General features: G+C 35.1%; 1 protein-coding gene and 1 pseudogene across 6 annotated transcripts in view; one reads left to right on the top strand and one right to left on the bottom strand.

The window, feature by feature from the left end:
- Positions 1 to 24699, top strand: part of ZZZ3 (zinc finger ZZ-type containing 3) — a 97305-nt gene that overhangs the window by 37382 nt on the left and 35224 nt on the right. For 4 of the 6 annotated variants that reach the window (XM_044383726.3, XM_057310543.1, XM_048220422.2 and 1 more), the window contains one exon: positions 4574 to 6129. The exons of the other annotated variants lie outside the window; for them this stretch is intronic. In XM_044383726.3, the coding sequence (XP_044239661.1) occupies positions 4625 to 6129 (1505 nt within the window). In that variant the 5' untranslated portion in view covers positions 4574 to 4624. The remainder of the gene's footprint in view (positions 1 to 4573; positions 6130 to 24699) is intronic. 6 annotated transcript variants of the gene reach the window in all.
- LOC113254504 (ubiquitin-conjugating enzyme E2 C-like) lies at positions 18600 to 19013 on the bottom strand (annotated as a pseudogene).

The raw sequence follows: 24699 nt of genomic DNA on the forward strand, positions 1-24699 counted from the left end.
AGGGTTGACTTATTCTGTACTTCTGCATGGCATATTGTGCAGTCTGGCTGGTAGTTCATAAGAGTATGGAGCTATAGGGAATGGGTTAGGGATGAAATATTTTCCTACTCTTCCCAACAGGGGTATAAATGAAGTGACTAAGTACTTTGGAATCTCTAGAGCATTATACCTGTCTTTGACACCCTGGGTATTTTTGATTCAAGGGCCATTATGAAATTCCTTTTCTACTTCTCCCCAATTTTCTTTTAAAGTATATATTCATTCAGCTTTCTGTCTGTGTATCTGTGTTACCTATCTATCATATATCTGTCTCTCTTAATGGGGGAAGAAAGAAGAGATCCCTTTATATAAGGCAGTACATAATAGAATTCATAGCTTCAAAACACGAATATTAAGAACTTTAAGTTGGATTGCATAGGTGGGTCCCCACATTTCACTCTCCTGCTTTTAACCTGATAGTGGTAAGTGCTCAACTGAAGAAATTTGTCTTAAAAGAATTGTATGACAAGGATAGTCTGAACCGTTACTAAGCAACTCATGTTTATGTTCTAGGTAGAAGAATCATATTGGTTACACTTTCCAGTTGCTCTTGCTCTTTTTGCTTTTCACTTTGGTTTGATATGGTATCATGACTAGTTTCCTTAAAATTGTTCAATTAATAAAATTAAATATTGTGATAATAAATATCGGCTAGAACGTTGATGTTAATGGACGATTGCCAGTCCCTCAATTCCCAAAATAAACCATACTACTTTAGTAATTATAGTGGAGCAAAAGGTTTTAGGCATTATCTTTGAAAAATGTTTCTGAGATTTCTTTCGCATAAGTAAAGGTGATAGCTAGAGTAGTGTTTCATAAGGTGGACCATTTTAGTTTAAGGATTATTATTCCTTTTAGTTCATATTGATGCAATTCTGCAGATGGGATCACAGGGGCTAGACATTTATGATACTGTTTCAGAATCCTACAGTTAGATTTGAAGTAAAAGTAGATTTAGATTTGGGGGAGGATAGTTCAACAGCATGGGTGAGATATTAGAATTATAGGTAGGATTTGGGGCTTAATGTGAATTGACAGGTTGAAATTAAGTAGCAAGGGTATTTTCTGAGATACTTAGTTTGTAAATAAGTTCCTTTCTCTTCCCTTAGTAATTTAATTTTTAGCAGGAATATAATTTTGTGCTCTAAAGCTCTTTGCTGAATTTCTTGAGTAACTGTATTCAGCTAAAATGAGGAAGACAGCTACTTTAGTCTATAACACTTAGCTAAGCATGGCAAAACAACATTGAGACTTGGTTGAGATAATCAGGACAGTTTTAGCTCCTTTTTGGTAACTGAAATTTGCACTCTGTTTGTTGGATAACTGTAGAAAGTACGTGCCTTTATGTATGCCTATTCAAAATAGAAAAGATGAAGAAAAAGGTTAGAAGAAAGCAATATCAGAGGAAAGAGTGTTTCAATTTCATTTAATCTTCAGAATTTTTACCAATTTATTACTTTAAGTACATGCAATATGTTAATGTCAGTCAAGAGATTGAGTCCTCTCTTTGGTACTACTTTAGCCAAAGTAATCATGACTTTATTTATAAATTTTTATTACTAGAATCAAGTAAGGAATTAAAGGTTATATTATAAATAGGTCTAATTTAGTTTGAACCTGATGACTATATTATTTTAAAAGAATACTGTCTGGATGTAGCAGTCTAAGTCAGTGCTTCTCAAATCCTGATAGACATATAAATCAACTGGGAATCTGATTAACTGGTAGGTCTGGGGCAGGGCCTGATATTGTGCATTTCTAGTGAGCTTCCAAGAGATGCCATAATGCTGGCTCTTGAGTTGCGAGAGTTTGAGGTACCAAAAGTGTCCTTGTATAAAACAGGTGCGCTTTAAAGATGGTTCAGTAGCACAGGATTTGAGAACTGTACTAAAACGGACTTTATTGTGGTTGATGAATGGAATAAAAATGCTTTTTAGGGATCAGAGGAAACAAAAAGAGGTTTCATCTTTCATATTAATCAGTGTTTGGATCACTGGAATAGTGAAGAAATAGGCCCTCATTATGGGTGGTGTTTTATAATTTTATCTGTTATGTAGAATGACAAGGCAGAGATTTTGCTTTCATTTAGATTGGTATGGAAAGAAAAGAAGGGCTAGGGGTGCCTGTTACTGGAATCCTTGAGGTTTATATGCCCTTAATTGGCATCACATTTTAAAAAGTAAAGAGTTTTTGTGTGTTTATAAAATATTACTATTGCCAGTTTTATTTTCGAGACATAAATTATGAATATAATCATTTTTTGAATAACAAATTATGAATATAATTAAATTAGCATTAAATATATTGGCATTAGATTTTGTAAGTAAAGTTTAAAATTATGTTTCTTTTATGTATTTGCATAGGTAATTAATATTTAAAAATCAGTAACCTTCAGATTTGCGAGTTCCAGATTTGGGTATACAAAACAAATAAAGTGATTTTAATATTCTTTAGTTTGTGCTTTTTTGAAATATCATTTGAAATTTAACTTAAATTTTTTGTAATTAAAAATGGGTATTTATGGGACATTCAGTATTTATTGCCCGTGATTTAAAATAAACTGTAATCTTCATGACAAGATTTAAGCAGAAGAGAATTACATGTCACATCCCTCTAGTGAATCCCAAAATAGTAAAAGTTAACTATGTGAAATGTATTTCTAAGTTCTGATTGGTGTCTTGTACTTGTTGTTCATGAGGTGGCTGTAGAATTCTCTAAACAAATTATCATACTCTGATCCCAGGGATGGTTTTGTGAGTCTTGTAAGATTTTCAAAAATTGTTAATTAAAAATTGAAAAGTATGCCTTACTCTGAAACAAAACTAAACTCAATAAACTTACATATTTTTTAGGAAACTTAAATTCAGTTGTCAGCAGGCAGAAACAGGAAGACAGTTCCCTTTAATGTTTCTTTTTTTTGTTTGTGGCAGCATGTTGCTATGGCTTCTGTAGTTCTTCATAACCTCTCTACTGTTAGACACTTCTAGTTGAGGCAAAGGAGAGATTATATTTGGTTTGCAGGGGAAGGGGTAGAATGGCATTTGGAGGGTTTATATGAGAAGGAGACCGTGGGAAGGCATGGCAAAGGGAAGTGACAGGGTACTATGAACTTACCTACTACCGCCATTGTTGGCCTTTTTCTCTATCCATCCTACACCCCATTTGGAAGTTAAGCAGTGGAGTGGCAAATTATCTTGTGAAAGCTAAACAGAAGAAGAGAAGAATGGATACTTGAAATGGTAATAGCTCCTTTTTTCTGCTTTATGGGAGAATCTTTAGAAAATAATAACCACTCAGAGTTTATCCAGATGGATCAATCAGGACATTTTTCAATTTCCCTTGCATTTGTATCTTAGAAACACTGAACATCCACACCAGAAAACCAGCTCATCTCCCAACATGTGTTAAAACTGTGGCATAAACATACACAGGAGTTCAAAGGAGAGGATGGGGTTATATATGTAGTCCTGATTTCTTAGATGTAATATTTGCTTTGGGGGCTGCTTTTCCTTTTTCTTCCATCCTCTTCAGAATACTTCCTTTCATTTGCTAGTTTATGGCTGTACTTCTAAAGACTAGGGAGATTTGGTTTTGCTCTGTTTTGCTTTTAGCTATTGCAAGCTAGGATTGTGGTATCTGTTGATATGCTTGATTACAAAAACTCTTCTGCAACTGAAATTTTTTTTTTTTTAAAGATTTATTTATTTATTTAACACAGATAGAGACAGCCAGTGAGAGAGGGAACACAAGCAGGGGGAGTGGGAGAGGAAGAAGCAGGCTCATAGCGGAGGAGCCTGATGTGGGGCTTGATCCCACAACGCTGGGATCACGCCCTGAGCCGAAGGCAGACACCCAAATGCTGTGCCACCCAGGCGCCCCATCTGCAACTGAAATTTTTTGATGTTACATAGTTTATTACCGAAGGATTTGACCAAAAACTCATTTTAGTAAAGTGAATTAAAAAGAGCAGAGCCTACCACTTTACCTCCCAGGAATGTTTTGAGAAAACATAAGATATGATTAGGATAGTTTTTGTGATAATTGCTGTATACATTCAAGGGTATTATTTTAATAATGAAGATGAAATCCTGTCTTTCAGGGAAATCTTTTCTGGGCCCTTTGTGCCTGTATATCTGAGAGGCAGATACACAGCAAGGCAGGTTAAGGGCATGGTTTCTAGAGCCCTGCCCTGCCACTTAGGAGTGTGGCTTTGGACAGATTACTTAAACAATACAGATAACCTCAGCCTCCTCATTTGTAAAGTAGGGATGATAATAGCACCTATCTTAATTGTTGTGAGACTTAAGTGAGTTAATGTATGTAAAGCATATAGAACAATTCCCGGAACATATTAAGTGTCATGTAATTGTTAGCTATTATTAATATCATTTTTAGAAATGTTAATAAAATAAATTATATCATGTAATTTATTAATATTGGCTATACTTGGATTTAAAAGTTAATAGCGTTATGCTTTTGTTTTAGGTATATTAACTATTACCTTTTTCTCATTATTTTGTTTACATTTTTGAAGGTTTCCCAATGAGTGGATCATGATGACCGTATTGTAGGGACTTGCCATAGTATGGCTGCTTCCCGATCTACTCGTGTTACAAGATCAACAGTGGGGTTAAACGGCTTGGATGAATCTTTTTGTGGTAGAACTTTAAGGAATCGTAGCATTGCTCACCCTGAAGAAATCTCTTCTCATTCTCAAGTACGATCAAGATCACCAAAGAAGAGACCAGAGCCTGTGCAGATTCAGAAAGGAAATAATAATGGAAGAACTACTGATTTAAAACAGCAAAGTACTCGAGAATCATGGGTAAGCCCTAGGAAAAGAGGACTTTCTTCTTCAGAAAAAGATAACGTAGAAAGGCAGGCTGTAGAAAATTGTGAGAGAAGGCAAACAGAACCTGTTTCACCAGTTTTAAAAAGAATTAAGCGTTGTCTTAGATCTGAAGCACCAAACAGTTCAGAAGAAGATTCACCTATAAAATCAGACAAGGAGTCAGTAGAACAGAGGAATACAGTAGTGGACAATGATGCAGATTTTCAAGGGACTAAACGAGCTTGTCGATGTCTTATACTGGATGATTGTGAGAAAAGGGAAATTAAAAAGGTGAATGTCAGTGAGGAAGGGCCACTTAATTCTGCAGTAGTTGAAGAAATCACAGGCTATTTGGCTGTCAATGGTGTTGATGACAGTGATTCAGCTGTTATAAACTGTGATGACTGTCAGCCTGATGGGAACACTAAACAAAATAGCACTGGTTCATATGTGTTGCAGGAAAAGTCAGTAGCTGAAAATGGGGATTCGGATACCCACACTTCAATGTTCCTTGATAGTAGGAAGGAGGACAGTTATATAGACCATAACGTGCCTTGCACAAATTCAGAAGTGCAGGTCAAGTTGGAGGACCACAAAATAGTAACTGCCTGCCTGCCTGTGGAACATGTTAATCAGCTGACTACTGAGCCAGCTACAGGCCCCTTTTCTGAAATTCAGTCATCCTTAAGGGATTCTGAGGAGGAAGTAGATGTGGTGGGAGATAGCAGTGCCTCAAAAGAGCAGTGTAATGAAAACACCAGTAACGCCCTGGACACAAGTCTTGAGAGTATGCCAGTCTCTGGAGACCCAGAATCATCTTCTGTTCTAGACTGTGTTTCAGCTCAAATGATGTCTTTATCAGAGCCTCAAGAACATCGATATACTCTGAGAACTTCACCACGAAGGGCGGCCCCTACCAGAGGTAGTCCCACTAAAAACAGTTCTCCTTGCAGAGAAAATGGACAATTTGAGGAGAATAATCTTAGTCCCAATGAAACAAATGCAACTGTTAGTGATAACATAAGTGAATCTCCCACAAATCCTGATGAAATTTCTCAGAATGAAAAAGGAGTATTTTGTGACTCTGAAAATTATGGGAGTGAAGGACTAAGTAAGCCACCCTCAGAGGCAAGACTTAATATTGGACATTTGCCATCTGCCAAAGAGAGTGCCAATCCGCACAATACAGAAGAAGAAGATGATGATCCTGATGTTTATTACTTTGAATCAGATCATGTGGCACTGAAACACAACAAAGAGTATGTGTAAATATGGTAACCATGAATTCTGCTTTGTTTATTATTCCCCACGTTTTCAGTATCTGTTCATAAATGTCTATTCATAGCATTTTTATTATAGCTAAGATTAATGCTTTAGCTGAAATTTTAGGTTTAACATAATGATTATCTCAACTCTTAAAAAAACTCCAAAAAAGAAAGACTTTAAAACTCAACTTTATTATTCTTCTCAATGGCAATATGGTTTTCTAGTTTTGAGATTTCACGCATCTCAATTAGAAAAGACATGTGGAAACATGGTTGATGGTGTTTTTGTTTATTAATAAGTTTTATGCCATTTCAGTTAATTTGTAAAATGGAAACATCTTTAGTTATCACAATACACTTTGAATTTATAGTTATAGAGCTTTGTTGAAGTGTCTGTGCCTTCCAGACCGTGTACAACAATTAATGAGTACTTAGACATCATATAGATAAGGGAAGTCTGGCAGGCTATAAATCTCTTTTATCTTAGTTACTGATCTAATTTCCAGTTAAAACTTTTGATTTAAAAAAAATGTACTTTATGCATTGCCTTTGACTTTCGTGATTTGCAGAAATAGGTATTACTGAAAAACTATGACAAGTAATTGTATATTGTAATTAGCACATTAGCACGAGTTAGTCTCTGGTATAGTTTACATAAAGCATTTGAGACAACTCTCTCCTGATTCTAAATTACAAGGGGAGGCTATCTTAAGATGCTGTCATTTTCTTAACCTTTGTAAAGAAGGTACTTTTTAAAATAGAGCGCCCAAATTTATCACAGTTTTGCTTAGATTTGCTTTAAAGTATTCTTGGTAGTAACACAAATGAATTGGAGCTAACTCTGAATAATCCTGAAAGGAACGTTAATGAACAGTGAACAGTGCTTATCATGAATACCATGATCAACAACAGTGAAAGACGTATATGAGTTAATTACCTTTACTCCTACAAAGTAAGCTTTTGAATTACTAGCACAGATTTTATACACTGATTTGAGAAAATTTTGTAATGTTCTTGTTGTGACAATTGCCAGATTCTGGTATGTATCAGATCAAAGTATCAAATCCTAGTTGTAGACCATAATAATTTTTTGCCATACATTATAGATCAGATTTATATATGGTAATATGGTGGCCTTTTAGCATATGTTTCTTTTCTGAATTTTCCTTTTTTTGATAAATTATATTTTAATATTTGGCTTAGTAGAAAGGTCATTATATCTGAGCATTTTATTCATTTGTTTTATAGAATGGTTAGCATTTTTATGTATTTGAAATATTTGAAGTCCAATTTGAGGTAGAAAACTTAGTAAATGAATAAGTGAAGTTTTTTTCCAATTTCAGATAGAGTTCTTACCATTAGTATTAGGCATCAGTTTTTAAAAACAGAGTTGTTTATCTGCAGGCAAAAGAAGTAGAGCATATGTTAGAGAGAAACCAAGAACTCAAGAAGTGTGCATTTTTATAAAATGGTACTCATTATTTCTGTTCTTTTCTTTTTATTGTTTCTTTGGCAAAGAGATGCTCTCTTAAGGCTTAGCTGGTATATTGATGGAAAATATTTTCCCATTAATTCATTATGTTACTTTTTTTGTTAGAGCTCTCCTGATGATAATTCTCGGGGATGATAAACGTATAAAACAGTTGTCTAAAGGTAGTGACCATAACATTTAAAGAGTGATGTTCCATATTCTTAAGCCTTTGAGACTGAGAACAATAGTTTCATGGGTTCCTCAGGATGTACAAAGTCCTTTGGAATTTGGTTAGTAGGTGCTTTATTAAGACAGTATTTTCAATTTAATGCCTCATTTGGTGACTTTGGGCAAAAGAAATCACTCCTTGCTTTTTTGCCTTTTTCCAGTCCTTTGAAGGTAGCACCTTTAGACACCTCACTTAAACTTTTTTTCCCCCGACGGACGTACATTGGGAAGAGTGAGATGGAGAGTTAGAGCATCTTGGTGTTAGCATCTTGGTTAGAGATAATTTAAAGAAAATTGAGAGAGGATGTTTGATCATGTTAGATGTAATCTCTTTTCAGTAAAGTCCTTATTCCTGTGCTTTTTGTTTAGAGCCAAGAGATGGTTGGATGTAATGTTGGCTTTTTTACCCAAATTGTCATTGTAAAAAATAGCATCATGAGACCCGTCTTGTGCTTTGAAGTCTCAAGTTAATTTCTTTCGGTTTGAAAATGCACTTGGGATAAAGGGAAAAAAAAAAGATAAATGGGTAGATGGAATATTATTCTCCTGCACGCACAGGTGTACACATACACCTCCATCAGATTTTTTTTTTCTTTCTTAATTCTCTTCATGCTAGTAAATTGCTCCAGATAATTGCCTTTGAAACTGGGAATTGGGCATTGCCTAGATTATACATGAATATCTTTACCAGTAGGGAATGAATACTTCCTGATGGTCAGATTCAAAAATATGTTATTGACAGAAAACTGAGCATGGCATAGTTCTTTATCCGGAGCCGGGAGAACATGGCTCTTTTCATTCCAGTTGCAACTCTGCTCTAAATTAACATTGATTATTTAATCAGCAACCGTCTATCCTACCATTTAGCCTATAATTTATCTGTATTATTTGCAAGGGTATTACATATAGGGTCATCTAATGACTTGTAAATTTTTGAAAAGATATTGTATATAGAATCCTAGCCTTAGACCTGATTCATGGTAATTAGACCATCGGGCCAGAGAAATGAGTTGTGGGCATTCTGGATGCTTAACCCTGTTTCCTCTCTAGATGCCATCCCTCTTATTCACATAAACCCATTGTGTGCTTTTATGTATTTATTTTTCCAAATGGAGAATTCCACTAGGAACAAGGGAGAAGGGGAACTGAAGATTATCTTTTTTTCCTGGCAAGATTTCAGGTGTGCATTATTTCATTAGATGTGATTTCTTAAAGAGTGGTGTATGGAGAATCAGAAGAAATACATTTTATGTAAAAACTCTGGTCTTCAAGGTTGAAAGATTCTGTTAAAGCGGTAGATAATACCTAGTGACTCTCTTTTTGGCCTAAGTAGCCAGACGGACTGAAATCATGTGTTTAACTGTGATTTGCCTTTTCTCTTTGGGAATTGACCTTTTGTGGATTTTGAATCAGAAGGATTCAATCAGATCTCTCAGATTTGAAGTTCTGGCTCTAGGGAGAGTAGGTATGGAAGATACTAGGTCATGGGTTTTAATGTTCGGAGCTTTTTCCCCTAATTCACAAGGCAATCACTAGAAAATAAATATGTAAAAGAAAATGTGATTTGGTCAGTTTTCTCTGAATTCTCTTTGTATAAGAATACTTAAGTAAATTATTTGAAGGGCCTTGGATAGCTTCATTTAAAGATCTTATAACTTTTCATAAACAGGCAAAGGATACAAAGTCAGATTAAGAGTTTTTTGATTCTTGAGGTCTTCTGAAGCGTTAACTCATTGATAGGATTATTAATACTAATTTTCAAGTTTCTAGATAATGAAAGTATTAGAATAAGCTAGTTACTGCTTATCAAAAGAGTATTGCTCATATAGTCTCTAGGTAAGAAATTTTCAAGCCATAGTAAAGAATATTTATAGGAATGGTATTTTTAAACTTGGTTCTCTGAAAACATTAATGTACTTTAAATAATTATGATATGTCCTTTTATACTATGCTTATGTGAATCATTTGATATCTTCATCAGTTTCAGAAGCTGCATAGAGAAAATACTCATCACGTCTTGTAGTAAATTCAGTTCCTGTGAGACTACTTTTACTGTTTGTCTAAGTTTCTTTCAAGGGCCCAGAAGGCTCCAGGACTAGGGATGGATTTTGCTTAGAAAGCAATAGAGGAGTCATCCTGCCCTAGATAAAATAATGTTAAATTTGTACTGTGCTTCATAAGGTACAGAGTGATTTCCTGTAGTTTCTCATATGACACGTGCTACAGCTCAGAAGTAGACAGCATAGGTGGCATTATACAGTCCCCATTTCCTAACTTATAATTAAGGTTTTAAAGTTAACCTATTGAAATTCTGATGAACTACTGGTAGATAGAGGTCCGATATTCTAATTCATAGTTGGAATTACTCCTGGTTATCTGAGGGAGCAGATACTCGGTACTCAGTTCTCAAAATTCTTTAGTCCGAGTTTAAGCTCTGTAATTGTAATCATGATTATCTGGTTTTATCTGTCAGAGAATTAGCATTATAGGTAAGTAACCTGTTCTATTCATTGGGTGAAATGTTTCCATGGTCATTGTTCTAAAGAACATTGTGTTAGTGTGTCTGTGAAAAATAATTGCCCTGTACGAATTGGGGGTATAAAACTGCTATAGCTTGAATTTAAATAGATAATTTGGATAATTTGCAAAAAATACTTTGGGGGATGTTTAGAATGCAGTTGAGTATATTAAAGTCAGAGGTTACTAGGGAAAACTCATGCATGGTGTACCTTCTCAACTAATTGGAAAAGGCTGTGGAGTGTAACAGGCAGAATGGCCCCAGTAGTTTGGCACAAAGTTTAATGAGAAGAGGGAAATAAGTGTCCTTAGTATAAAATTTTTGGTTGTAAGAGGATTATGCCATTGACCAAAATAATCAGTGCGGTGAACTCTTGGTTTTTTCCTTTGAATGTCAACATCTTTTATTTCAAGTGAAGTGAATGATGTCTAAAAGTGATTCTCTGTTGTAATCCAAGTGTATTTGTACCCGAGTATAATTTAACTTTTTCTTCATTTAGGGTCATTTTTCCTGGCAGAGGTTATGTAGTGATACTTCCTGCCATCACTGCCGGAATATCTCTGTTTTTGCTTATGTTAAATGATTTGGACTCCTGCTTTTTATGTTCCGATAACTTAGCTTCTTTTCTATGTTCTTCTGGAAGTTCTGTGACTTAAATTTTCTTCTTCAGTTCTGTTGACTTTCATTTTGTTGTCACTAGTGCTATCATGCTACCTTTCCCTGATAACTCAGCCTTCCCTTCTAATTGAGTGCTTTTGGTTCTCTTTAAACTTGGAAATCAAAATAACCAAGCTTGTTAGAATTATGTCTCATGATTCTTGAGTGATGGACTGAGGAATTTCTCTTTGAATGCATAGATTAAGCATTAGTGCAGGGAGATGTTTGTTTTAATTGTGTTTTCTTGTTTGTTTGCTTTCTGGTTTAGAGGCTATGTCTTACATAAGTGACCAGGTATCTAAATTCTGGATAGAGAAACAACAGTTGTTTCTTCATATATATGGCAATGAATACTCATTAGCAATAAAACCCATTTAAAACAATTATCATTTATTTGAGACTAATTGAAGCTTAGCCTTTAGTTGCAGGAACTTTATTTTAGTAGTTTTTTTGTAGGCTCAAAAATGTTGTTTTTACATAATGGTAAGCAGACTATACCATTTATATGTTTTTGTGATGACTCGTCATCAGATACTACAATGTTTAGTAATCAATGAGAAGATCTGTTTTGTGACTTTTCTGCTTCTCTCTTCAGTGAGGTCTGTATCTTCAGTGAGGTCTGTGTATCACTGTTTCTTTTATATTATGGAAAGGTGCTTCTGCTTTCCTCTTAAATCTCTGATTTTAATGTAGAGTAATTTGTAAAGTGCTAACAGATGAGCAGTTTGTTCAGGACACTCCTAGTAGGCAGAATTCTCGTAGTGTGTTATGATTTCACTTTCACGTATCCAGTAATATTTGTATGGTAGACATTTGAAATATATTGAGGGTCTGGATTTTGTTCTCTTTCTTTAAAAAGTATTGAAATTTGCTCTGACAGGAAGTTAATTTATTTGATAGTAAGCTTGATTCTATTAAGGTTTACCTTTTAGCTCTGATAGGGGAAGTCCAGAGTAGCCTATATTCTACGTTTAGTTTAGCCTTGTGGCATGGCCTTTCTGGTTTCTCATTTAAAAAGGTCTTTACTCTGGCTGGTTGAAACCTGAAGGACTTTAGCCTCATGAAAACACTGATAATTGTTCTGTACAAATCCTTGATAGTTGTTCTTTGCTTGGTCCTGTGGAATCTCATGTTTTACACATGCAACTTTGTATGTGGCAGACGCCACATATGGGACCTCTGTGCAGATACTTGGCGTTTCCTGTCTTTTTCTGTTTTGCTTCTTCCTCTTTGGTGCTCTGTCCCACAAATTCCAGCTGCCTCACTTCCCCAAACTCCGTTTTCTCTCTCTCTGCTCAGCAAGACCGCTTCCTGTGCCATAGTACTGATGGTACTTCCATGTAGAAAGTGTGATCATAGTGTGCGTTATCTCATTGTTTGCTCTCTCTTGCAGATCAGAGTCCTGCACTGCATGTTGTCTAACAATAATTGTTTCTGTATTTTCTCCAGTTGTTTAGTTGCGTGTGGCAGAAGGATATTCAGTGTTACTCTGTCATGACTGAAAGTGGATTTACTTTCAGTATGCACTAGGTATGTTTTCTTCTTATGACACTCCCAGCCTGAAGTTTGACCACTTGGAAATTATTTTTTGTTGACACTCTTGTGACAGCAAGGACTAGTTTTTACTTACACCTTAAAAATTAATTTAAGCAATTTCTTTTTCTAAGAAGCTGAAGTCAGAGAAATTGGAATAATACCAATTTGAATTGAAGAATGAGGGTAAAAGAGACTTGACATTGTTTTAGTTGTGTTGATGAACTGTTGCTATGGTTTGAGCAGAAGTAAAAATTGGGTTACTGGTTCAAATATAGTTCATGAGGGTGGGTAAAAGAGAAAGCGACACACAAGAAGATATGAAACGAGGTTTAAAGGTTTTAGGTTTAAAGTGGTAACCATAAGAGATGAAAGAGTAACGTAGCTAGGTTTTAGTTATTTTTCCTAGACCCTTCAGGTTTTTTGGGTAGGCCATATGTGAGGTACTGTATTTCAGAAAGCTAGTGTGAATATGCTCTTTTTATGCCTGACAGTTTAATCCAGTTTCTTGTAAATGTCGAGTGTTTTGCAGAAATTTATTTTCCCTGATACTATTTTTACCATTTATGCTAAGTTGGAGAACTCATTCAACTTTTGTTGTTGTTTGCTTCTTTTCACTTGTCGTAAATGATCCTTTCTCTTAATTTTATATGTATTTTTTCATGTTTTAACTAACAGTTCTCAGAATATAAAAGCATGAAATTATTTTGTTATGTTTAAACTTTTAGTTGGAGAGAAAGGGTCATGCTGATAGTTTATTGGTATTGAGGGTAGAAAGTGCCATTGAACACTAGTCAACACCTAAAGTTTCTTCTTAATATAACATTTCAAAATATATATATGGATATGAAGAGTGAAGTTAAATGAATCAAGTGTAATATTTTAAGTACTGTTTTTTTTAAGACTTCAATCATGGTGGGGTGCCTGGGTGGCTCAGTCTGTTAAGTGTCTGCCTTGGGCTCAGGTCATGATCCCAGGGTCCTGGAATTGAGCCCCACATCAGGCCCCCTGCTCAGCAGGGAGTCTTCTCCTCCCTCTCCCTCTGCTCCTCCCCTCTGTTTGTGCTCTCTCTCATGAGCTCTCTCTCAAATAAATAAAATCTTTAAGAAAAAAAAAAAGACACTGATCATGACTGGATAATGTTTTTATTTTTAAAATGCTGTCTCATTTAAATCTAGAATCTTAATAGTTTTAAAAGTTTTATTTGTAAATTATTTATAAAAGTTGGATTAGATTTGAGGAGTACTCCAATCCCCTTCCATTACAGTTTTTAGCTGGCAATATGATGCTGGGTAAATGTCTTTAATTTCTGTGGTTGTCAGTTTTCTTATCTATAAAAAAAGAAATGGCATGGTTTGACTTCTGTAATTCAAATTAATATATGTAAATATACCTTTCTCTGCCCTTTCAAGGGAAAGGTTTTTTGGGTAGGCCATAACTTTTGGTACTGCTCATACTTTAGTTATTGACTGCCGCCTTATTTTGCATGCTTTCTGTTGATACTCTCACAAACTGCTGTGGCTTAAATTACCATCTCTATTGATGGATTTCCAAAGGTATATATCTCCAATCAGATTATTCTTGAGCTTCAGACTGCTTACAAGATATATCCATTTGCCTTCCCCACAGTAAACTCAGTGGAACATGTCTAAAATTGAACTTAACCATTGCTGGCTTCATGTACATCCAATATTCAACACTATCTTTTTACTTAATTGGTAGTTTCTTTCACTTGCCTGCTCTAGAAAAACAGGAGTAATCTTCAGTTACTTCTTCACTACACTCCCTCTTCCACCAGTGCTATTGATTCAGCTTTATTTCTTTATTCTCAGTGCCACTTTTTTTTTTTTTTTTAAAGTAGGCTCCATGCCCAGCGTAGACAGAGCTCAGTGCAGGGCCTGAACCTACTATCCTGAGATCAAGACCTGAGCTGAAATCAGCAGTCAGGTGCTTAACCAACTTAGCCACCCAGGCGCCCCTCGTTGACACTTTTTTAAATTTAGATCACTATCATCTCTTCTTGATTACTGGAAATGCTTTCTGTGGTGCCAGTGTACTATTTCCTCAGTGGACTGCTATACTGTAGCTGGAGTGAATGTTTTAGAATAAAATCTGTTCTTTAAAATGAACTATTGCATTATTTTTAGACATTCTCTTCTGTCTATTTCTCTATATTCTAAACAGATTAAACCTTTGGTTCTTTGATTACGTTCTTTTACTTGAGGCTTTCTCATATGCCTGACCACCTGTTCTAGTCCACCCTTACCCCTATCTCCCTGATTATCTTCCTTTCTCTGTCTACAAAGGGAGAAGGATGTTTAAATTTAGACATCATACACTCTGAGAAATCTTTCCAATCTTGCCAAGATTGACTGATTGCTCCCTGTGTGTTCTGTCATAGCAACATGTACGATAGACCTCAAGCTCTTTGAAGGAACCATATCTTTCTAGTTGGTTGATGTATCATTGGAGAAATGTCAAGCCATATCCTGCTTTGAAAATGTCAGAGAAAAATTTAGTATGCTTTTCATAGTAGAGATCTTTTTTTAATGCCATTAGTTTGATTTTTAATACTCGGGATTTATGAAATTTAGCACTGGTAGTGATTTCCTTTTTTTACTTAAAAACTAGATTTTAAGTTTTCAAAAGAAATGTTGAATAAGCTACATAATCATTCATATAGTTAACTTAGGAATTATGGAGAGATAATTGGGATGGTGGGGGACATGGGAAAGAAGGGTGTGTCTCCTGATTAGTTTGGTTGTCTGAACACATTTTCAGGTGGTGAGATAAATGTTTTTATATGGCTGTATGAAAAATGTAAGCTTGGTTGTTAATACCAGACCCCAAAGAGAGGAAGTCATTGTATTATAAAACAGATTTACAAGTTTGGTATGATCAGAATGTTTTGTATAGTTTCAAATATATTTTTATAATCCAGAGTTTTACCGGTGGGCTTTAGAAAGCACTACGGAATGATAAGAATTTGGTTTGGGTTATCTTTATTGAATTGAAGGACTCGAAAGAAAATGTGCGTCCCTACTTAAGGATTTTCAGTAGAGGATATTATTTAGCTTTTTGTGTATAACCTCATAATTTTGAGTAGAAGCTAGAAATGATTAAAAATACAAGGCATATCCTGCATCTTTGAAGTTATTGTAAAATGATTGTATACATACATAGTTTGGCCATATTTGAGATATGCTGCCTGGCAGAGTATTAGTTAATAACTGGAGATTACTAGCTTGACTCTATTATGTGAAATTTTTATGTATTTGCAATTTTAGAGTAGAAGGGAACTTTTTACATGTTACAGTGTACTGTTTCTTAGAATAGGTAATCTAAAACTCTGGAGTAGGGAAAATATGTAAATCTTGGTCTGACTGGTGGTCAGGATTTTTTCTAGATTATTGTGCAACTTTTATAATATTGACCACAGTACAGTTGCGTTCATCTTCCTGAATTCTTGAGGAAACTCAAGAATTTTATTGAATAAAAACAGGTACTAGGAACCAGTTGAAAAGACATCCTTTAGGGTTTCTTACCACAAGAAATTGAGGGTCTTTATGGACGAAAAAAACCACAGTTTTTTGGAGGGTATAAATATGTGGATTAAAAAAATATTGATATACTCTTAAAACAATTCCCTGTGAAAACCTTTGTGTGGTACTTCAAATGGTGTTCAATTTGAATACAAGGTTATTAAAACCCAGCAACTAGTAAGGAACTGTAGGTTATTTGAAACTAGCAAGGGGAATAAACAAAGTCAAGGTAATTAGAGCTTGTTTTAGTAGGAGCTTGTTGGTTGCAGGAATCTGAAAACCCATTCAAAGTATATCAAATATAAAAAGCTTATTTTAAATAAATAGTAGGCAGTCTTATGGATATTCAAGGTCAGAAAGAAAGCCTGCCAGGCCTTGTGAAATTATAACGTTTTGGTATTTAAGATGATGCTGTCTTACCTGTGCTTCTCTTTATGCAGTACAGACTGGTTTTTCTCTTTTTACTGACGTTTTCTGCTCACTTTCCCTGCGTAATTTCAGTTTGCAAACAGCAGTGACTTTCCACTGTGCTTGCCGTGGTCCCAACTTTCTACTTGACCTTTCTTCTCAGATCCTCTTCACATTCTGTAACAAATGCGTGGTTATTGATTGTACAGCAGATCGACTTCCCTGGGTCAGCTTTTCATCTCTTGCAAAATTATCATTTGTCAAGGGTAGAGTTAATGGTTGGAGGTGGGGAACTGAAGTCTGCTTTGGCCAATGCTTTTTGGAAGTATGTCTTCCAGAAAAGAGGTTATTGGACAGTGTAGGCTGTCAGAAGATGCCCGTGATTGACCATTTGGTGTTTTGGGTATTCTTGACTGTATTCTTGACCAGTTGTATATAAAATGGGTAGAAATAGCAGAGCTATTATACTAATCGTCCATGTCATTTTATTTCTGCATAGTATTGCATTTTATGGATATGTCATAGTTTGTTTATTTACCTATTGGAGGACATGTTGATTGTTTCCAGATTTTGGTGAGTATGAATAAGACTGCTATAAACATTTGCATTTGCAGGTTTTGTGTAAGATGTAGGTTTTCAAATCAGTTGGGAATATCCCTAAATTTGTACATGCTAGATCTTATGGTAAGAGTATGTTTAGTTTTGTAAGAAACTGCCAAACTGTTTTCCAAAGTAGCTGTACCATTTTGTATTCCTATCAGTAGTGAATGAGAGTTCTGTTGCTCTGTATCTATCCTCAGCAGAATTTGGTATTGTCAGGTTTTTAAATTTTAACCAGTCTAATTGGTATGTGGTGACCCTGCTGTATTTTTAATGCACACATAAACAGAGACCTTTTGGGCCATATAAAAATATTTGCCATGCTTGATATTTTATTTCATGTAGTAGATGTTTTTATAAACTTTTTTTGGTAAATGAAATAATTTTAAAGGTTTTGTTTGTCTTTTAAAGGTTTCTGAAGGATAATGTTGGTAATTTTTAAAGCAAAGAATTTTTTTGTGTAGTGACTTCCCTTGTTACAAATCTTTTCAATGCTCTTTCAGAAGTGAAGCTTTCATTAGAATAGTCAGGTGTTTTATACTGGAATAAGAAATTTCTCAGTAATATGTTCACCTGCTTTTTTTGAGTTAGAGTATATAATACCTTATTAAAATTTATTTGACCCTAAAGATAAAAAAAATGATAACTATTTTTTGATGTTGAAATTATGGGGACCTTATTTCTTCTCATGATTTACATTTTTTAGTTTTTGTTATGTAACTAGAAAATGTTAAAAAAATCAAACATACAAAATTTATTCTCATAAAGATCTATTAAGGGATTTAAAAAAGAACCTCCCCACCCCCAAATCTTCATTATCTGTGGTGCTGAGGTGGGGAAGAGCACTAGGATGTCAAATCAAGAGGCATTGGCATGGTTCTCAACCCTTACTTAGCTGGCCAATCATGAAGTCTCTTAATCTCCTTGAACTCCATTTTCTTCAGCTGTGAGATGAAGAGGTTGCACCTATCCTTGAGGTAGCACCTTCCAGCTCTAATATTCTATAGTTCTGTGGCACCTGTACTTGCTGTACTCTCTAACTCCTTTCACGCCATTGGATGTGTCTTGAAGCTTCTGTCAGAAACATTCAGTGGCTTAATAATTGAAGAGTTGTGTTTAAGTCTTACTAGGTGGCAATCGACACACGTTTGAAAAACACATTTAAAGATATTTTGTATTTATTAGTGCCATTGTCTTTAATCAGTATGTATATTTCTGTAAGATCTTAGTTGAGATACATATTTTAAAAAAATTCTGTTTATTGTTTGTAGTGTTTTTTTTAAGGCTTGCTGTATTTTATTTTATTTTTGTTTTATGTTTTGAAAAAATCCAGTGTATTTATTTAGTATAATCATCAGAAGGGCTCAACCAGAGACTTAATTTAAAAAACAGAAACAAAACAAAAGTGACACCACAGCTTAAGATAGAGTCTAGACAGGAATGAGGAAAAGGACAGACCATCTAAAGAAAAAAATAAAAAGGCAACACAAGGAGAGAGGCTAGACAGTCAGGGATCTTGGCTGGAGACCTGCTTTGAGTAGGTTTCTTGCAGATACTTTTTAAAGGCGGTGGGGTTTTTCCAGAGCTCGGCAGCATGTGTGTTCAAAGGGCTAGCAGTGTTGGGTTCCCCTAGCGGGCTCTGGATGGACAGCAGGATGGTCCATACAGGATAGACCACTTGTGCTTCAGGATGTCCAGGCAGATGTTACCCACCTGCCCACGCTGGGGTGGGAGCAGGGTGTGAGGAACTTCACTGTGTGGGTGCACTGTAAGGGTAGCCACTGGCGAACTCCAGGGAGAGTGTACACCTCAGGGCTTCATATACCGGGCCAGCTGCTCCACGGAAGGTCCCCACCCATTTGGAAAGGTCTCATTCAGGGAAGGCAGAAATTCCTTTGTCACCGAACGTCATGAAGGTCATGAGCTCCTGCTATATCCTTTTGCCCATGGGGCCCTGGGCCGCTGGTCTTGGCTCCTTTGCGGGTGGCGTCTGGAACACTGTCTGGGAGGCCACCCGGGCCATGTGGGGAGGGAGCAGGGTTTCCTATATTTTAAAAAAGGTGTCATGCAGTCTGTATTAGAGTCAACACTGCAGCAATTTTAACTGCTTCTTTCATATTTGTTTAGTTATTGTGGTGTTCAGTCTAAGGACCCTTTGAAATTTTTGGTATGTTAAAAATGGATTGTATAGTGTACTGAAGGAGGTCCTAGTTTCTAAGTTTTTAGAAATTTAATGTGTGTTCAGTATTGAAATAAGCAGTCAGTCTGTAGGCTGTACTCTCTTTGGTATATCAGATAGGAATAAGATTCTTGGTATGTGTTCCTATGCGGCAAGGAATAGAGAAAATCAGGATGAAAGAGAAAGGTCCTTTGCTGGATGTCTTTATTTTATTCTAATAATTTCATTTCATTTCCTCTTTTCTTTTAAAAAGTCTCTTTACCTGTACTCTCTTCCTCATACTGAACATCAGTACTTGAGATGAACCACTGTGATTCCTCAGTCTCTACCCACTCATATACATACTAAGAAAAACTAATTCTGCACAGCTGAGAAGCAGGATTTAAAGATATGTGTCTTTTTTTTCTTTTTAAAGAATTGGAGTAGGAGTGGAGAATAAGTTTTATTCTTGATTCTAATAAAATTAAGTATTTATTAAGATCGGGTCATCACAAGTTCATTCTGTGGTTAGGGTTTGAAATTAAAACTTCTCTAAATATAAGTGAAAATGAACTTCTAGTTTAAGAGAAATGTCAGTTATACTAGCATTTCTCTGGAGATGGAAGAGTTATCCCTACATGCTATTATGTTAGGGATTTTGTGGTTGGTACTAAAGACCAGTAAGTTAACGGCAGCTAGATTATGTTTTAATAACTTATTGAAGGTAAAATGTGCCAACTATAACCAAAGAAGTGGTAAAAGTAAAGATCATCAAACACTTTAAATAGTATAAACTATTTAAGGGCACCCTCTGTAAATACTGATTTTCTTGGCATGGGTGATTTTTTTCTCTTAGCTATGAAAAATAAATGATGTTTCTATTTTTAATATGCAGGCTTATTTTTTCTAACCAGATTGTACTTTGCCTTTAGAAGTTTTTCAGTCAAATCCATGTAAGTACAAATTTTTATCCTCCAGTTTGTAGTTAATTAAAATTGTATATAATTTAAATGGAGGCAAACATTATTATTATTATTATTATTATTTTTTTTTTACCAGAAACAACATACGAGGCATAGGAGTATGTTTAAGTGTAAAAAGAGTGAGGGCTCATACTATCAAATACTTAGTGATATTTTTTGAGATGTTCAAAAACCTTAATTCATTTACATTCAAAAGCAAACAGCATGGTTAATGATCCAGGGAAGGAATGGGTGTGGAACATAAGAGGATGTTGAGTTGTCTGTTCCCACATAGCTTACTAGAAATATTACTTCTGGTACATGGTACAGACTGTTTGCTTTCTTGATTTATGAAGATTTAAAACATTTAGCTCACAAATAATTTTTAAAAATTATATTGCGGTTATACATTATCTTTGCCCCTCAGTTGTTAACAGTTAATTTCATTCACTTACCTCAATTGTGAGTAGCAATTTCTTTTCTAATATTGGTAATTCCTAATGAATCTTTATTTCCTTAGAGGACTGACATAGAATAGTGATTCTCAAATGTGGCTGCACATTAGAATCACTTAGAATGTTTTAAAAATATATTAATACCTTGGGGCGCCTGGGTGGCTCAGTCGTTAAGCGTCTGCCTTCGGCTCAGGGCCTGATCCCAGCGTTATGGGATCGAGCCCCACATCAGGCTCCTCCGCTGGGAGCCTGCTTCTTCCTCTCCCACTCCCCCTGCTTCTGTTCCCTCTCTTGCTGGCTGTCTCTATCTCTGTCAAATAAATAAATAAAATCTTTAAAAAAGTAAAAAAATAAAAATATATGAATGCCTAAGCTTTGCCCTAGAGATTCTGATTTAAATAGTCTGTGGAGCCTCATATATCTCTCTTTCTCTATTTTAAACCTCTCTAAGTGATTTTAATATTTAGTCAGGTTTGGAAACCTTGCTGTATATAGAATAGTTTTAGAACCCATCCAGAGTATTTAATGCTGAGACTAAATTTCTTTGTTTTTTTTTTTTAAATGACTCAACTTAAGGAAATTTCAGATTGGTTTTTCTATTAAAACATTTTTTTATAAATTTATTTATTATTAGGGGAAGAACTTCTAAACTTTGCATATGTATTTTCCTTTTTTCTCATTTTGTCCCTTTAAAGTGAGCACTAATCTTTAGTTTGGAATCTAATAAGATGTCTTCCGACATTTATTAAGCATAACTCTATTCTATATCTACAACAATAATAAATGCTTATATTGTTTATAAGCTATTAGATGGCTCAGAATTTCAAAGGGCCAGTCCAAATAGCATATATGAGAAGTTGTTTTACAGAAATATTTTGTACTTTGATCATATTTTTAAAATTTGATCGTGTATTTTGAAGAGTAACTAATAAGGATTTGTGAATTATCAGATTCAGTTTTCTTCACTCTTCACATATATAAATCTTTAGTGAAAGCTAACAAATATATTTTGTTATTATATATTCATTATATATATTATTTGGTTAATGATTGTTTTTAACTTTAATTATTAAATGTTATATAGAATAATTCTTAAAGTAGTTTAGAATCAGTTAAAACATTTTTTAAAATATTGTTTCTAAGAATTTTAAATGATCTAATCCATCTTTGGGATAGATTTGTGTCAGTTGATATTTATTGAACAAATGTCTATTGAGTGTCTTCTTCATGCTAGTGGAGTGGTAGTTGCTGGAGATATATGAACAGATAGGTCACCTATTTTAATAAAATGTGGTATAGTATATGTAATTATTGCAAGGTTATCTATATTTTTATGTGTCCAGTAGTCTCAGATTTATGTATTTTTCTGGAAGATTTCCTTTTGTGAGAGACAGAAATATGAAAAGTTAGGTGTTATCAGCCCTTGAAGGTCAGTATGAAATGATGATAAACTCTTACGAAATATTAATTAAACCGGTAAGAAAAAGTGTTTGCCAGGATCATCAAGGTTCTATGTAATTGTTTGTCCCTGTCCCATCACCTCCCCTATTCAGAGTCTGATATTGGAAAAATGAAAGTCTTAAACCTCATAAAAACTACAATTTGGTTAAATTCAGTGTAGAGTTTGAGAAAAAAATTTATAATGTCAGATACTTTATTGGTGAGTAAATTTTCATTAGTATTGAATATGATTCTTTAAAGCTTTTTATGTTCTGAAATTATAGACTTAATATTCTGACTCATACTTTAAATCATAACAAGGGGCTAAAAATGTAGATGACTGGTTCTTTTAAAGAATCTTGCATAGTTTACATTTTGTTCAGGTATTTTATAAGTGTTGTGGAACTTTAAGGGAGCTATCAGTACTTACATAATTGCATGAATATTTAATACTTTGGGTGATTTTCAGGATTTTGGTGTTTGATATTTTGATTTTTTTTTTTGTTTCTAGGTTGTTAGAAATAAGATCTTAGATTTGAAATATTTTCCTTTTTTTTTTTTTTTTAGAAGAAACTCTTTGAAACTTAATGTAATGTACAAAACCATGTAAAACTTACCTTGTCTTGTTTAAAATGTTTAAAAGATTCCTGGGCCTACATTTAGAGATTGTTTTAGTAGATTTGGGACAGACTAGGAACCTAGATTTTTTTTTTTAAGATTTTATTTATATATTTAATGTATTTGTATTAGAGGGAGAGTGCATGTGTTTTTGTGAGGTTGGGGAGAGGAGAGGAGAAGGGCAGAGGGAGAGAGAGAAAATCCCAAGGAGACTCCCTGCTGAGTGTGGAGCCCCATCATGGGCTCCATCCCACCACCCTGAGATCATGATGCTAGCTCAAACCAAGAGTCTAACACTCAACCAACTGAGCCACCCAGGTGCCCCTAGGCACTTATGTTTTTAACATGCATCTAGGGAATATGGATGTAGGTGGTCTTTAGACTGCTTTGAGAAAGTATGTCTGTACAAACTTTCTCTTCCACCTTTAAGAGACTCCCATGACCCTACATTTTGCGGGATAAAAGAGAAATATCTTCACTTTGTCTGGAAGAAGGTGATACTGAGGGAAAGATAAGATATGGTAGAGATAGGTCCTTGAGAACATTGTCCATCATTTCTTTGATTCTTTTTTTTTTTTTTTTAAGATTTATTTATTTATTTATTTGAGAGAGAGTGTGTGTGTGGGGAAGGGTAGAGGGACAGGGAGAGAAGCAGACTCTGCCAAGTGCAGAGCCTGATGCGCTGCTTGACCTGATAACGCTGAGATCATGATCTCATGACCTGAAATGGCATGACCTGAGCCAAAACCAAGAGTCAGTCACCCAACTGACTGAGCCACCCGGTGCCCCTATCATTTCTTTGATTCTAAGAAATGACTGAAATCTTTTAGCTTTCTGGAGGAATTCAGTTAATATGCAGTACCATTTGAAGACTACAACAAAAATGCAAACTCACGTTAATATGGCTTTTGTGATGATTAATTTGAAAATAGGCATTATTCTTACAAAATGATTTTCTAGTGTCTTTGCCTAGCAGAAACTTAAATTGGCAGGCTCTTGAAGAAATTGGTGGTTCTGGTTTTGAGAAATTATTTTTTTCATTTCTAAACATAGTAATTTGTATCTATGTTCAGAGTCCCAGGTTTAACTAATTTATTTAAAACTACCTAAAAGATAGAGTGAAAAAATTACAGTAGCTTGTTAATCATGCTTGTAATCATATAAAAAATAATGGTTGTGTAAGACCTGCATCTGTTTTTACTTATTAAGTGTCCTTAAGAGTAGGTGAAATTCTAGTTGGTCACTGGAACAGTAAATTAGGACTTCTTAAGTGTTTCAGTGCTAGGGTTACCTTTGCTTAAAGCTGGTGCTTCAGTAATAATCCTTTAAAATAAGTTTTATCAGTCAGCAAACTTGCAATCTGGGCTCCTGTTTCTTTGCTCTGACTTAATTCTGTTCAGCAAACATCTCTTGAGTACTTACTATAAGCTTGGCTTAGTCTTAGACACCACATATTATAAAGATAAGTTAGATTTGGTTTGGTCTCTTTCCCCAGGAGAAACACATTTTAAACTACCACCCCATACCCCATTTCCATCCCTATTTGTATTTTAGTTACATGAGTCTTGCATTTGGTTCTTTCAGCTGTTTTGCTCCCTTTCACCATCAGACTTTTTTCTTTTTTTTTTTTTTAAGATTTTATTTATTTATTCGACAGAGATAGAGACAGCCAGCGAGAGAGGGAACACAAGCAGGGGGAGTGGGAGAGGAAGAAGCAGGCTCATAGCGGAGGAGCCTGATGTGGGGCTCGATCCCACAATGCTGGGATCACGCCCTGAGCCGAAGGCAGACACTTAACCGCTGTGCCACCCAGGCGCCCCCATCAGACTTTTTTCTTATATCTCCAGGGTCTGGATTAATTATGTAGTATCTTGAGAATGTTTATGAAGTTGTTATTTTTCCATAACACTTGAGATGTGATTGCAGTATATTTGTTTATGCCTTTCCTTTTGTTTTTCTTCCCTAGTGCAGAAT

This window comes from Ursus arctos, unplaced genomic scaffold (assembly GCF_023065955.2).
Source record: "Ursus arctos isolate Adak ecotype North America unplaced genomic scaffold, UrsArc2.0 scaffold_12, whole genome shotgun sequence".
NCBI lineage: Eukaryota > Metazoa > Chordata > Mammalia > Carnivora > Ursidae > Ursus > Ursus arctos.